Genomic DNA, 13,408 nt, shown 5'->3' with positions numbered 1-13,408 from the left:
TCGGCCCAATCGCGTTTGTTGCTCTCACAGTTGGAGGTACTTGGGGGAAGGTGAGTGTGTCAGCAGGAGGGAGGTGCGCCCTCCAGGTGCCCCATCTTCCTCCACAACCCTGGCCCCTTGGAGGGCCATGTGGCCTGGGACAGAGGTGAGCAGTGTGTCAGGGAAGGACTTCTTCAGTCCTGCAGGTCAGAGGCTCCACCCAGGGCCGCCAATGGGCCTCTGGGGGCAGATCCTTGCGAAGTTAGCATTCATCATTTTTATGTCTACGATCAGATCCCTAATAAGAAAGTAATAATATTGCCGAGCCTTTACCACGCTTTCTATGAGCGAGTGAGAAGACTAATTATCTGACGACACTAATAAATGGTTATGATGATATTAAAATTGGCACCAAGCTAGGATTAATGGGCTCATCAACGGTAGGGAATCTGGTTTAACAAGGTCACCTGCATGTCCGGTCAGGGCTTGTAGCCTCCATGGGACTGGGCTGCCCGGAGGCCACGGCTGGGCCTCCTCCTTTCCCCAGCCGAGGGTCCACTCAAGAAGGTCTGGCTGCTGCTGGGTTTCTCTGACCCACCCCCTCGCAAGAGGCTCTTCACAGCTCTCTGACTGCTGGAGATGGTGGTAATGAGACTGGCACCCTCCCTGCTCGGTTCACGTGGCTCCCCCTCCCCGTGACCCCCTCTTCCTCTGCAGCCCAGCTCACCTCGGCCTCCAAACCAGGGAGCCCCTCTCCACAGCCCCACGCACAAGCGCATGGGGAGCGGGTACCTGCAGGTGCCTCGGGGCCTACTGACTAATTTCCATAATAATTACAGTTATTACTAATGACAGTGACAACAACCCTCCTGTCCGCTGATGTCGGGTTCCACAAGCCAGGAGCTGCTTCCCCAGCAGCCGTCTCGGAGGACCCACGCAAGCAGCTGGGAAGAACGCAGGGCAGGTATTGTTACTCGCGCTGAATTAGAAAATGAGCTCAGGGACATGACGGGACTTCCGAAAGCCCCGCCCCAGCCTCGAAGGAAGAACTGTGATGATACAAATAAAAACAATAGGAGCGTGTACTGACACGGTGTCGACTGTAATGCACACGTGTGAACTCAGTCTTCACCGCAGCCTCATGGGGGAGGATCTACTAAGGGACATGACGGGACTTCCGAAAGCCCCGCCCCAGCCTCGAAGGAAGAACTGTGATGATACAAATAAAAACAATAGGAGCGTGTACTGACACGGTGTCGACTGTAATGCACACGTGTGAACTCAGTCTTCACCGCAGCCTCATGGGGGAGGATCTACTATTATCACTCCCAGTTTACAGGAGAGGGAACTGAGGCACAGAGAGGTTAAGAAACTTGTCCAGGAGCACACAGCGTGTAAGTGGCAGCGTTGGAATCCAGCCCAGCTGAGTTCATGTTCTTTACATTAACCTCTCCCATCAGCCTTCCCCAGGACCTGACTTCCTGGGGCCCAGGAAACTAACTCCCTGCTTGAGCCTTCTTGCTCTGAGCTCCAGCGTCCTCCCTGCTCCAACCTCCAAGGACCCCATGTGGCAGCCCCCTCCAACAGGGGCAGGAAGACTAACAGAAGGGCCTGATGCTGCCTGCCCCCGCCTGAGAGGCAAAATGAGAATAACTCCCTTCGCCGGCACTTTTCAGGTCGCAAAGACTTACTGCATGAGCGTTTCTCTGCCCTGGGCCTTTGCAGAGGCCACAGCACAGGGGTTCAGAAGCAGAGGGTCTCCTAAGACAGGTTACTAGGCCTTCACCTCCCTCTGCCTCAGTGGCCTTGTCTGTATAAGGGGTGGCAGCAATAGTACCTACCTCACCCAGCTGTCAGGATAAAGGAGAGAAGGAACAGAAGGGCCTAGTACAGATCAGGTTCTTGCCTTCCTTAGCAGGTCTTTGATCAAAAAATGTGCCTGGAGAGTGGAGAGCCCTGAGCTGGCAGGCAGGCAGTGTGTGGGCCAGGTGAGCCCGTACAAATGGTGCCTCATTGATCCCCGCAACGCCTGGAGGAGCTATGGTAGTTGCTGAGTACTCTATCTTATTTTATTTATTTTTATCTTTTTATTATTATTTTTTTTATCCTCACTTGAGGACATCTTTCCATTTATCTTCAGATAGAGCAGGAAGGAGAGAGGGAGAAAGAGAGAGAGATACATCGATGTGATGTGAGAGAGACACATCGACTGGTTGCCACCTGCACGACCCCAACCGGGGCTGGGGACAAACTGCAACCGAGGCACGCGCCCTTAGTGGAAACCGAACCCAGGACTCTCTGGTCCACAGATGCTCTAACCGCTGGGCCAAACTGGCCAGGGCTGAGTACTCTATCTTAGAAGTGAAGAAACCGAGGCTCAGTGATGTTTGTGAACTCACCTGGATGCTCATCTACTAGCTGTTAAAGCCGGGACTTGAACCTAGGCTCAGCGGTCCACAGCTGGGCTCCTAGCCATGGTGATGTGTGTGCTGAGGGCTGGCTGTGGCCCGGGCCCTGCACCTAGTACTTCACAACAATCTTATGAGGAGGGAGGAATTACACCCATCGACAGAGGAGGAAGCCACTTGGAGAGGTTCAGTTTATGCAGCCAATGAATGAGAAAACAGAACTCAAACCCAGGGCCTCCTGACTTCCCTTCCTGTGGTGTCCCTGAATTGTGGGTTTTCTTCGTCTTCCTCCTAGTATCCCCCAAACCCCAGGACCGTCCCACCACCTGCTCCCCCTCTCCAAAGCTCCATGTGTTGCTTCTGCTCCTTGCTCCCCTGGGTGCTCTACCATCTCAGACTGAGTGAATCTGCCTCCTGGGTACCTCCCAGCGGAGCCCTGCTCACCCCTTCATTGCAGCCCTTGGTTCCCTGGACCACCTACCTGCCCATCGGACCCAACGTTATCAAGACAGCGAGGGATCTATCTCAGTGTCCCAGGGTTTGCCGAATGAAGTGTTTTGCATTGGCAGTTTGCCCACCTGGCTGGGACATCCTTTGGTAGCTCTTAAAGGAACCGCAGGCACTTCATCAAAAAGTCTGATGGGATGGCCTCTGAGTTCATGGGGGCCAGTGCGTGTGTGCTTCCACGGCGGGGCGTGTCTGGGAGTTGGGCACAAGAACAAGGCAGACCAGAGGGAGCTCCTCATCACACCTCACACCGGGTCACAGCCTTTGACTCCATCTTTCCTGCCCCCAGGGCCCTCGTCTGCCAGAGGCCCCACCCTGATGTGCACGCGGGACTCAGCCCCACTCACGTGGTCGATGAGCTCCTTGATCATGCCGTTCCACTGGCCCTTGTCGTCCTGCGCCCCGTACTTGCCGTCCTCCACCAGCCGGATCTCGTAGGAGAAGCCCAGGATGTGGGCCAGCTCCTTGAGCAGGTCGATGCAGTAGCCCTCGAACCGGTCATTCCCAAACAGGGTCCTGTCGGACTTCCGGAACATGACAAAGGGCTCCTCCTGCAGGGCAGACAGGAGAGGAGCGGATGAAGGCCAGAGGGTGGGCAAGGCCGGCTGGGGCTGGAGAGCTGGGGCTGGAACCTCCGCGCCTTTGTTTAAGAAAAATCCTTTGGGTGGCTTGGACGGATGGCCTGCTACGTCAGGGAGGGGAGGCACGTTTCCCAGAGCCCGCCCTGTGCCTCCCAGATGGCCACCTATGTGTCCCCGGCGAGACTGGAGGCCCAGGAGCTATTCACTGATTAATTGTCCAGCGGTCACCGAGCTAGTGAGTAGTGGAATAGGGGTTTGAACTCAAGACTGGTTCTGAATCACACATTGTCTGGTGCACCCTCAGTGCAGGCCAGCGGTTCTCAAAGTGTGGTCCCCAGACCAGCAGCATCACTGTCACCTGGGGGCTTCTCAGAATCACACGTCTTCAGGCCCTACCCAGACCACTGAACCGGACGGCCCAGTCACCAGGTATTTTCCCTGACGTCTCTCTCAACTCCCATTTAAAAGATTAGATCCACACACTCCCTGATACTGCTCTCTTTCCAAGGCTCTCAGTCCCCAGAGTCAGGACCTGCCAGGTGAGGGATTCCCCATAACCACGACGGGTAGTTTGCCTGTGTATGTCGAAGGCCAGGGCAGATGGGTAGTGTTGGGGGAGGGCCTGGCACGGGGCCCAGCAGAGCAGAAGGGCTCAAGAGGCAGAGCTGACATTGCCTCATTTAACCCTAATTTCAACCTTCCAGGGGTAGGTACTCATAATCCCATTTGATAGGTGCAGAAAGTGAATTCGCGAGTCGTGGGAGCTCCGCCATCCGCCGGAGAGAGGATCTGAACTCAGCAGCCCCAGAGCGTGAGCTCGCCACCACCTCGTTGTGCCGGAGGCCCTGGGTCGCAAGGTGCCTCGCCCTCGGAAGGTAGCTTGTGGGGCCTGAGCACAGGGGGCGCTGTCCCAGGGCAGACTCCCTCTCCCAGGTGATGGGAAGCAGTGAAGGGCTTTGAACAGGGCACGGCTCTGCTTTCTCATTTAGAAACAAACCCCGGGCCACCCTGCCAAGAATAACTGGGAGAAGAGGCAGGAAAACCGTGGAAAGTAGCGATTGACCTCGTCCAGCCTGAGAGACACGGAGTGAGGAACAGCGCGCCCTGACGTGGCAGAACCAGGCCGTGGCACCGTCCAGAGGCCCGGTGCAGGTGCCAGGCCGTGTTTCTGCTGGTCCCGCCCGCCAGCGTCCCTTACCAATCCCCATCCCGAGGCAGTGGTGAGTGAGCGGAACACTTAGCAGACTCAACACTGACACGCTCCCTGCTACACGCCAGGCACCGATTTCAACTTTCTCACAGGCTGTTTGATTTAAGCCTCACACACTGGCCAGGGAGGTGACATTATCGCCCTTTGATAGATGAGGAAACGGAGGCTCGGAGAAGGTCGGTAAGTTGCCCAAGGTTGCACTGGAGTTGATGGAATTCGGATCCAATCCTGCAGCCTCTTTCTGGGCCTCACCCTTCCAAAGCCATCTTGGCGCCCCCGCGTGTCAGAAAACCTCACGCCTTCAGCTAACGGGTGAAAACCATCCGCCGACAGAATGCACGAGTATTGGAAATCTCCTGAACACGAGCCCACAAGAAGGGTACACCCCTGATTATGCAGGTATCTCATCGTTCTCTCCACGGGTGTGGCTATTCACCCGACACTGTTGGCCTCTGGAGCGGGGTGAGCAACGAAAGGGTCAGCCAGGACCCAACCGGAGGTCCGCGGGTGCAGAAACCCACCAGCAGCCTCTTGCCAGGCTCCCGCTGTTACCGGGGGGCTCTGGCCCTGGATCCCCAGCAACACTGCCTTTCAAAATCCCACCCCACCCCACAACTGATCTACTCCAGATTTTCAAGTCCTTTGGGACGCTTCAGAGAAAGAGCTGGGGAGTGTCTGAATACCCAAGAGGTGGCTGTCTCTCCAGGGATTCTGAGAAAACTGCTTCCCAGTCTAATTGGGTGGAAAGTTGGGTCCTTCGGCTTAGACTCCACGCTGAACCTCGGTGCTTCCTGTCCCCACCCTCCAACCAAGTGGGCAGATCACAAGACTGGAGAACAGAATCCAGATGGGGCTGGAGCAGGTGCTGGGACTACCTGGAGGGGAGGGGACTTTGGCTGGTGCGCACGCTGCCTCTGTGCTAACTGGTCTCCGGGAAGGTGCTGCCTGGGAACCAGCATGGGGCCAGGAGCAAGGCCTGCGTGGATTTCAGTCCCAACTCACCCTTTTGGTCAGATGCTCTTGGGCAGTCGGCAAACTGCCCCACTGCATCGGGTGGCCCTAATGTTGGCTCAAGAAAATAATTGGAGAGAAGGTACCATCTTTCCCAGGGGATTACCAACCACACACAGATTCCCGGGCACAGTGTACCTCCTTCTGTAAAATGGGGATACTAGCAGAACCTACTTTACAGGGCTGTTTTAAGGATGAGAGGAGTCCAACTGTGAAAAGCACTTAGGGCAGGGCCTGGCAACTGTAAGCTGCTATTATTATTATTAATGTAATTATTATCTTCTCTCTGTGTACCGGGTGGCCTGTTACCACAGTGACCTTTCCAGCCTGGAGACCATGCCCAATGTCACCAAAGGTTAAAAATCGTTGCTGGCAGCCGAAGCCCATTTTGGGAAAGGCCCCTGAGGTAGCTCACTTCCTGACCCTCTCCTCACTCCCCTCCCCGGCCCCATCCTCTAAAATTAGCACTTCATTTGTGAAGCCACCACAGCCCCTGAATCTATACATCTCCATATAAATATGCTGCCTTCGGAGCAGCTGTAAAATGCCATTAATTTCGGGAAGTGCTTTGCGGATGGCATACATATTTAACAGCCAAAGCCCAGAGCATTAAAATGGTGCTCGCCTGCGTAATGTGTCTCCAGACCTGCAACGTTTCCTAGGGGGTAATTCTGAACTCCGCCAACTACTTATTCATGGACTATTTCACAATTTATTACTGGAAATGTCCAGACAGCCAATTCACAAGCTCTCTCGGCTGCTAATCGATTGCTCGGTGAAGGTGCCCTCAGTTTCATAACTTCACGCTCTCCTATTGCTCTGGGAGAACAGCTAAAGGAGCAGGGGTAATATTTCTCTTCAACAAGTCACAGGAAACAGAGGGCCAGAAAAATAACCTTTTCCGACTTTTCGTTGCCGGGGCTCTTAAGTCTAGTTTCTCTCCGATCACTTATATCGACGTGGGAGCCGGGCCCGTGTAGAGCTTCTCCCAGCGACAGGACCTGTGGAGTCGAAAGACGGGTCTTGGGGGGAAAGATCCAGGGGTCAGCTACCTAACAGCTGTGTCCCCACTCCCTTTTCTGACTCAGGCAATATCCACACATGTGTCCACACAATATGCACACACATGTGCACACACCATCCACACACATGTGACCTATGCCACTGGCACAGACACACCACATTCTCAAATGTTTTGTCTGCCCAGCTCTGCTCAGACAGAGGCCGAGGACGAGGACTTGGCTTCTGCCGGTTAAAACTAGGACAAAGTATCAGGTGTTCTGCCCTCCCGGCGGGTGGGTCTAGAGCGGTCTCTGGCCTGGGATGGCCCTCCCAGCCCGCATCCTGCCTTGCTTCCTCTTCCCTCTCCCGCGGCTGGATGCTGCGGTTCCGCCTGCCTGGCCGTTGAGTCGATGTGGGTTCCCATGTGCACACGGCACAAATACACCCATTGGTGCGCATCCAGACACTGGACATGCAGTCTCACACCCACACACGTGCCCACGTGCGTGCTGACACTGCTGCTCACTTAGCAGCCAAAAGAACACCGAACCTTCAAAAAGCAGGGCCCCCAGGAATGAGTTGGGTGTGAGCTGAGGTTGGAGTGGATGAATTTTTCATGAGCTCATGGAGGTGCAGAACCAGAGCAGAGGCAGGGGCCAGGCAGGGAGAGGGCCGGGAGGGCAGGCTTCCAGGCTCCTGCTGCAGCTGGCTTGGCCTAGGACTAGGGAAGGCTGCCTATGGCAAGAGGGACCGGAGAGGGTGGGCTCGGGGCTCTGTCCATCTGTGTCCAGGCTAAGGTGTCCCTAACAACTAACCCCGGGTTGGGTCTTGAGGCCAGTCCTGTTTGTGAGGGCAAAGCAGTTGGATATTCCTGGTACCTTCCTGCCACTCAAAGCATCGTTGCCCTGACAACACACTTCCAGAAGGGCAGGGGCCCAGCGCTCTCAGTGGGCGGCGCTGGCCCTGCTTCCAGGCTGCCAAAGCACGGGGCTGGGTTTTCAGCCAGAGCAGCTGGGGCTGGGCCTCTGCTCACAACTGGTACAGCTATCCCAGGGAGCTCAAGCCTGGGGGCCCAGGGCTTGGGGACACGCAGACCATGCTGAGACTTTCTGGTACATTCTCTGGAAGGTCTGGACCAGCTCTAGGTCTTCAGGGGGCCCCAGGCCAGACCCTGTGGGGGAGTGGGCATCTCCCTCTCAGAAGACTCGGGGAAGGACATCTGCTTCAGGATGTCTGGGTCAGCAGCAGTGCGAGAGGTCCAGGTGATGGGGTCAGGGGTAGGGAATAATCATGAGGTCGGGGCCGGGAGCCCAGGCATCGGCCAAGGCAGGAGATGAGGTGGTGGTTGGGATCTGGAGTTTTAATATAGGTAGGAGACTAGAGAGATGAGGGCCTCATGAGGTCACAAGCCCTAATGCCCTCAGGGGACAGTCAGAAAACCACTAGGTAACAAGAGAGTGGGTGGGTCTGTGGTGAGCCAGGCAATGCCCACGGGGCCTGAAAGGTATTCAGGCACAAATCCAAAGTTTATAACGCACTCTGGGCTAGAGATAGCCTCTGTGACCGTGGTCAGGGGTCAGTCTTCAGTGAAGTTCAGGGACAAAGGAGAGGTTTTCTCTAGCCCTGCCATTCTGCACACTGTATCAACCCTGAGCTTCCTGGGGCCTGGATTTATACTCAATAATTATATGAGTTAAGAACAACGGCTATCGCTTAGCGTGTACTTGGTGCCATTTGCATTTATTAATCATGATTCCTTTCAACTCTATGAAGTAGGCACAATTATTATCACCTCTTTTTCCGAAGGGAAACTGAGGGACAGGATGGTTAAACAATTTTCCAGGTCAGATAGCGAGCGAACAGCAAAGCCAGGACCCAGACCCACAGTTCTGGGCTCTTAGCCATATCACGTGGTCTTGCCCCCGTGTTCTGCTCACCCTGCAGGCCCCGGAGGGCTTCGGGGCTCATGTCTGCTGGGAGGAGGGGCGGTGGGACCGAAGGAGCTGTGTCCAGGCTGTGGGCCAAGAGGGGCTTCTCTCTGTCCCTGTCCCAGCGATGCGGCAGGTGGGGGGACCTCTGGGGAGCAGCTGGTAAAAGCAGGTCCACAGGTTTGCAAGATGCTTCGAGTATTGATCAAGAAACTTCGAGAAGAACCGAGGGCTACCTGCTGGACTCTGTCCCCACTAGGGTAGAGAAGTCCCTCGTGCCTTTGCACAAGGGTCTTATGCCCTGGAACCAGGCTGAAACCATTTTAATAGAGGTTAACCCCGTGCCTTTCAGGGTGGGTTTTGCATCATTTTGGTATATTATTTTCAGCTCACCTCATACTACTGGAATATTGTTTTGAGGCTGAGTCATCTCAGCTCATTTATCACCTCTCCTAATTTCTCCAAGCAATACTAGTTTTTCCTTTTTTAATCTCGTCTTGTGAAAAGTGCCTTATTTATTGATAGTGCACGATTCACGCAGCTCTCTGCTTTTAATCTTTTACCACCTTCTTATTATTTCATTTTTACCCTTTTATATCTGAGCTTTGTCACACTTTTATCCTTTCGCTTTCTGACATTCTGGTTTTACATTTTTTTTTTTTTTTACCTTGTCTAGTCGAAGCTGTTAATTATTTATTTTCATTTTTCATCTTTCTTGATAGCATTCCTTTTCATTTTTCTCTTTATTATTTTCCTTTTAACCTTTTAATTTTGTTCTCTTTCAACTCTCCTTTTATCTTTTCTATTTTTATCCACAGCAATATTCTTTTAAGTGCTCATCAGTCCTCACTCTAATTCCTTTGCTCTTTTTAGTCTTTTAGATTAAAAAAAATTTTTTTTTACACTTTCCCCCTTGAGACCTTTGGACTTACTGGTTTTAACAGTCTAATTTGTATATATTTTTTTCAGTTAACAAAAAGTCCACCAATAAAGGCAGGCAGGTGTATGGCTGTCAGGAGAAGATGCCAGTGGGGTCTCGCCCCGAACTGGTGGAGTGAGGTGTCTCCCAAGTCCTCTCGTTGTGCTCAGCAGCATGTCCAGAACCCCCACGAGGTCTCTGTCATCTTCACTGTGAATCCTGTCAATCACAGCTGGGGACTGGGGCTGAGACCCACAGTCTACAATTGCTCCGTAGCAGACGATGGTGCCCCGGGGGTCTGAATTGGGGTTGCTGGGAGAATGGGGTTTATATCCCTTTCTGCTCCATGGTGTCCACCACCCAGCCACATCGCTGGTGAGTCACAGCAGAGGGAGGATGTACACCACCCAGTAGGGCCTGGCTGAGCTGCCTCGGTGTGGGGTAGGCAGGGCCAGCCGTGTATGAGCCCCATGGATGGACCCAGCATGGGGTGCCCAGCCCGGCTCCCAGGTTCCATCCTATGGCAGCCTTACTTTATTCTAAGCACTCTAAACAGAGCTTTTTAACTTTTTGTTGTTTTGTAGAGAATGATCTTACCACGTGGTCCTTGTAAACATTTTGCTTTATTATAAAGAGAAGCTGAGCAGGGCTAGACTGTCCTTAGAGGCTCTTTGGTCAGAACCTACCGGGCTGTGCCCCGGCTGTCTCCCTGGAGGCGGGAGCTCCCAAGTGCAGAGAGCCCAGGAGACCCCCAAAGCAATTCCTTGGGTTGAAATGTAATCCTCAGCCCTGAGATGGAGGGAGGAGGGCCGGGAGAGGGGCAGATGCCAAAAGTGCTCAGGGTGGGGCACTTTGGAGTGAGGCCTGCGTGTGGGCTTCTAGCACCTGCTGGCTCTCCAGGTGTGGCCAGAGCAACCCCACAGCTGGGGGACCAATGGGAAGGGCCTTTTCACTGGGGACTAAGGTGGAAGAAGCAGGCCCTGGGTCCCAGTTCAGACATCAGGCCAACCCTGAGTCCCGGGTCAGACATCAGGTCCACCCTGGGTTCCAGTTCAGACATCAGGTCAACCCTGAGTCCCAGTTCACACATCGGGTCAACCCTGGGTTCCAGTTCAGACATCAGGTCAACCCTGGGTCCCAGTTCAGACATCAGGCCAACCCGGAGTCCCGGATCAGACATCAGGTCAACCCTGGGTTCCAGTTCAGACATCACGTCAACCCTGAGTCCCGGTTCAGACATCAGATCAACCCTGAGTCCCAGTTCAATCATCTGGTCAACCCTGAGTCCCTGTTCAGACATCAGGTCAACCCTGAGTCCCGGTTCCGACATCAGGACAACCCTGAGTCCCGGATCAATCATCAGGTCAAGCCTGAGTCCCAGTTCAATCATCAGGTCAACCATGAGTCCCAGGTCAGACATCAGGTCAACCCTGGGTTCCAGTTCAGACGTCAGGTCAACACTGAGTCCCGGTTCAGACATCAGGTCAACCCTGAGTCCCGGTTCAATCATCAGGTCAACCCTGAGTCCCAGTTCAGACATCAGGTCAACCCTGAGTCCCAGTTCAGACATCAGGTCAACCCTGAGTCCCAGTTCAACCATCTGGTCAACCCTGGGTTCCAGTTCAGACATCAGGTCAACCCTGAGTCCCGGTTCAGACATCAGGTCAACCCCGAGTCCCGGTTCAGACATCAGGTCAACCCTGAGTCCCGGTTCAGACATCAGGTCAACCCAGAGTCCCAGTTCAGACATCAGGTCAACCCTGAGTCCCAGTTCAACCATCTGGTCAACCCTGAATCCCAGTTCAATCATCTGGTCAAGCATGAGTCCCAGTTCAATCATCTGGTCAATGATGAGTCCCGATTCAGAAATCAGGTCAACCCTGAGTCCCGGTTCAGACATCAGGTCAACCCTGAGTCCCGGATCAATCATCAGGTCAACCCTGAGTCCCAGTTCAATCATCTGGTCAACGCTGAGTCCCGGTTCAGACATCAGGTCAACCCTGAGTCCCGGTTCCGACATCAGGTCAACCTTGGGTTCCAGTTCAGACGTCAGGTCAACCCTGAGTCCCGGTTCAGACATCAGATCAACCCTGAGTCCCGGTTCAGACATCAGATCAACCGTGAGTACCAGTTCAGACATCAGGTCAACCCTGAGTCCCAGTTCAGACATCAGGTCAACCCTGGGTTCCAGTTCAGACATCAGGTCAACCCCGAGTCCCGGATCAATCACCTGGTCAACCCTGAGTCGCAGTTCAGTCCTCTGGTCAACCCTGAGTCCCGGTTCAGACATCAGGTCAACCCTAAGTCCCGGTTCAGACATCAGGTCAACCCAGAGTCCCAGTTCCGACATCAGGTCAACCCTGAGTCCCAGTTCAATCATCTGGTCAACCCTGAATCCCAGTTCAATCATCTGGTCAAGCATGAGTCCCAGTTCAATCATCTGCTCAACCATGAGTCCCGATTCAGAAATCAGGTCAACCCTGAGTCCCGGTTCAGACATCAGGTCAACCCTGAGTCCCGGAGCAACCATCAGGTCAACCCTGAGTCCCTGAGTCCCAGTTCAACTATCTGGTCAACCCCGAGTCCCCGTTCAATCATCTGGTCAACCCCGAGACCCGATTCAGACATCAGGTCAACCCTGAGTCCCGCTTCAGACATCAGGTCAACCCCGAGTCCCGGTTCAATCATCTGGTCAACCCTGAGTCCCAGTTCAGACATCAGTCATCTGGTCAACCCTGGGTTCCAGTGCAGACATCAGGTCAACCCTGAGTCCCAGTTCAGACATCAGGTCAACCCTGAGTCCCAGTTCAATCATCTGGTCAACCCAGAGTCCCACTTCAATCTTCTGATCAACCCTGAGTCCCGATTCAGACATCAGATCAACCCTGAGTCCCGGTTCAGTCATCTGGTCAACCCTGAGTCCCGGTTCAGACATCAGGTCCACCCTGAGTCCCGGTTCCGACATCAGGTCCACCCTGAGTCCCGGATCAATCATCAGGTCAAGCCTGAGTTCCAGTTCAATCATCAGGTCAAGCCTGAGTCCCGGTTCAATCATCTGGTGAAGCCTGAGTCCTGGTTCAATCATCAGGTCAACCCTGAGTCCCAGTTCAGACATCAGGTCAACCCTGGGTTCCAGTTCAACGTCAGGTCAACACTGAGTCCCGGTTCAGACATCAGGTCAACCCTGAGTCTCAGTTCAGACATCAGGTCAACCCTGAGTCCCAGTTCAACCACCCGGTCAACCCTGAGTCCCGGTTCAATCATCTGGTCAACCCTGAGTCCCGGTTCAATCATCTGGTCAACCCTGCGTTCCAGTTCAGACATCAGGTAAAACCCTGAGTCCCAGTTCAGACATCAGGTCAACCCTGCGTTCCTGTTCAGACATCAGGTCAACCCTGAGTCCCAGTTCAGACATCAGGTCAACCCTGCTTTCCTGTTCAGACATCAGGTCAACCCCAAGTCCCGGTTCAATAATCTGGTCAACCCTGGGTTCCAGTTCAGACATCAGGTCTACCCTGAGTCCCGGTTCCGACATCAGGTCAACCCTGAGTCCCAGTTCAATCATCAGGTCAACCCTGAGTCCCAGTTCAATCATCAGGTCAAGCCTGAGTCCCGGCTCAATCATCTGGTCAAGCCTGAGTCCTGGTTCAATCATCAGGTCAACCCTGAGTCCCAGTTCAGACATCAGGTCAACCCTGGGTTCCAGTTCAGACGCCAAGTCAACACTGAGTCCCGGTTCAGACATCAGGTCAACCCTGAGTCCCGGTTCAATCATCAGGTCAACCCTGAGTCCCGGTTCCGACATCAGGTCAACCTTGGGTTCCAGATCAGACGTCAGGTCAACCCTGAGTCTTGGTTCAGAC

At 54.0% G+C, this 13,408-nt stretch overlaps 1 protein-coding gene across 1 annotated transcript in view; it reads right to left on the bottom strand.

The window, feature by feature from the left end:
- The window catches only part of GRIK3 (glutamate ionotropic receptor kainate type subunit 3), a 208,915-nt gene that overhangs the window by 30,871 nt on the left and 164,636 nt on the right, over positions 1 to 13,408 (bottom strand). The window contains exon 10 of the mRNA XM_036256235.1: positions 3,242 to 3,445. Within this exon, the coding sequence (XP_036112128.1) occupies positions 3,242 to 3,445 (204 nt within the window). The remainder of the gene's footprint in view (positions 1 to 3,241; positions 3,446 to 13,408) is intronic.

The sequence above is a fragment of the Molossus molossus genome, unplaced genomic scaffold (assembly GCF_014108415.1).
Source record: "Molossus molossus isolate mMolMol1 unplaced genomic scaffold, mMolMol1.p scaffold_m16_p_12, whole genome shotgun sequence".
Taxonomy (NCBI): domain Eukaryota; kingdom Metazoa; phylum Chordata; class Mammalia; order Chiroptera; family Molossidae; genus Molossus; species Molossus molossus.
Note: the sequence above shows the minus strand (reverse complement) of the source record. Positions and strands in the feature narration are given on the sequence as shown.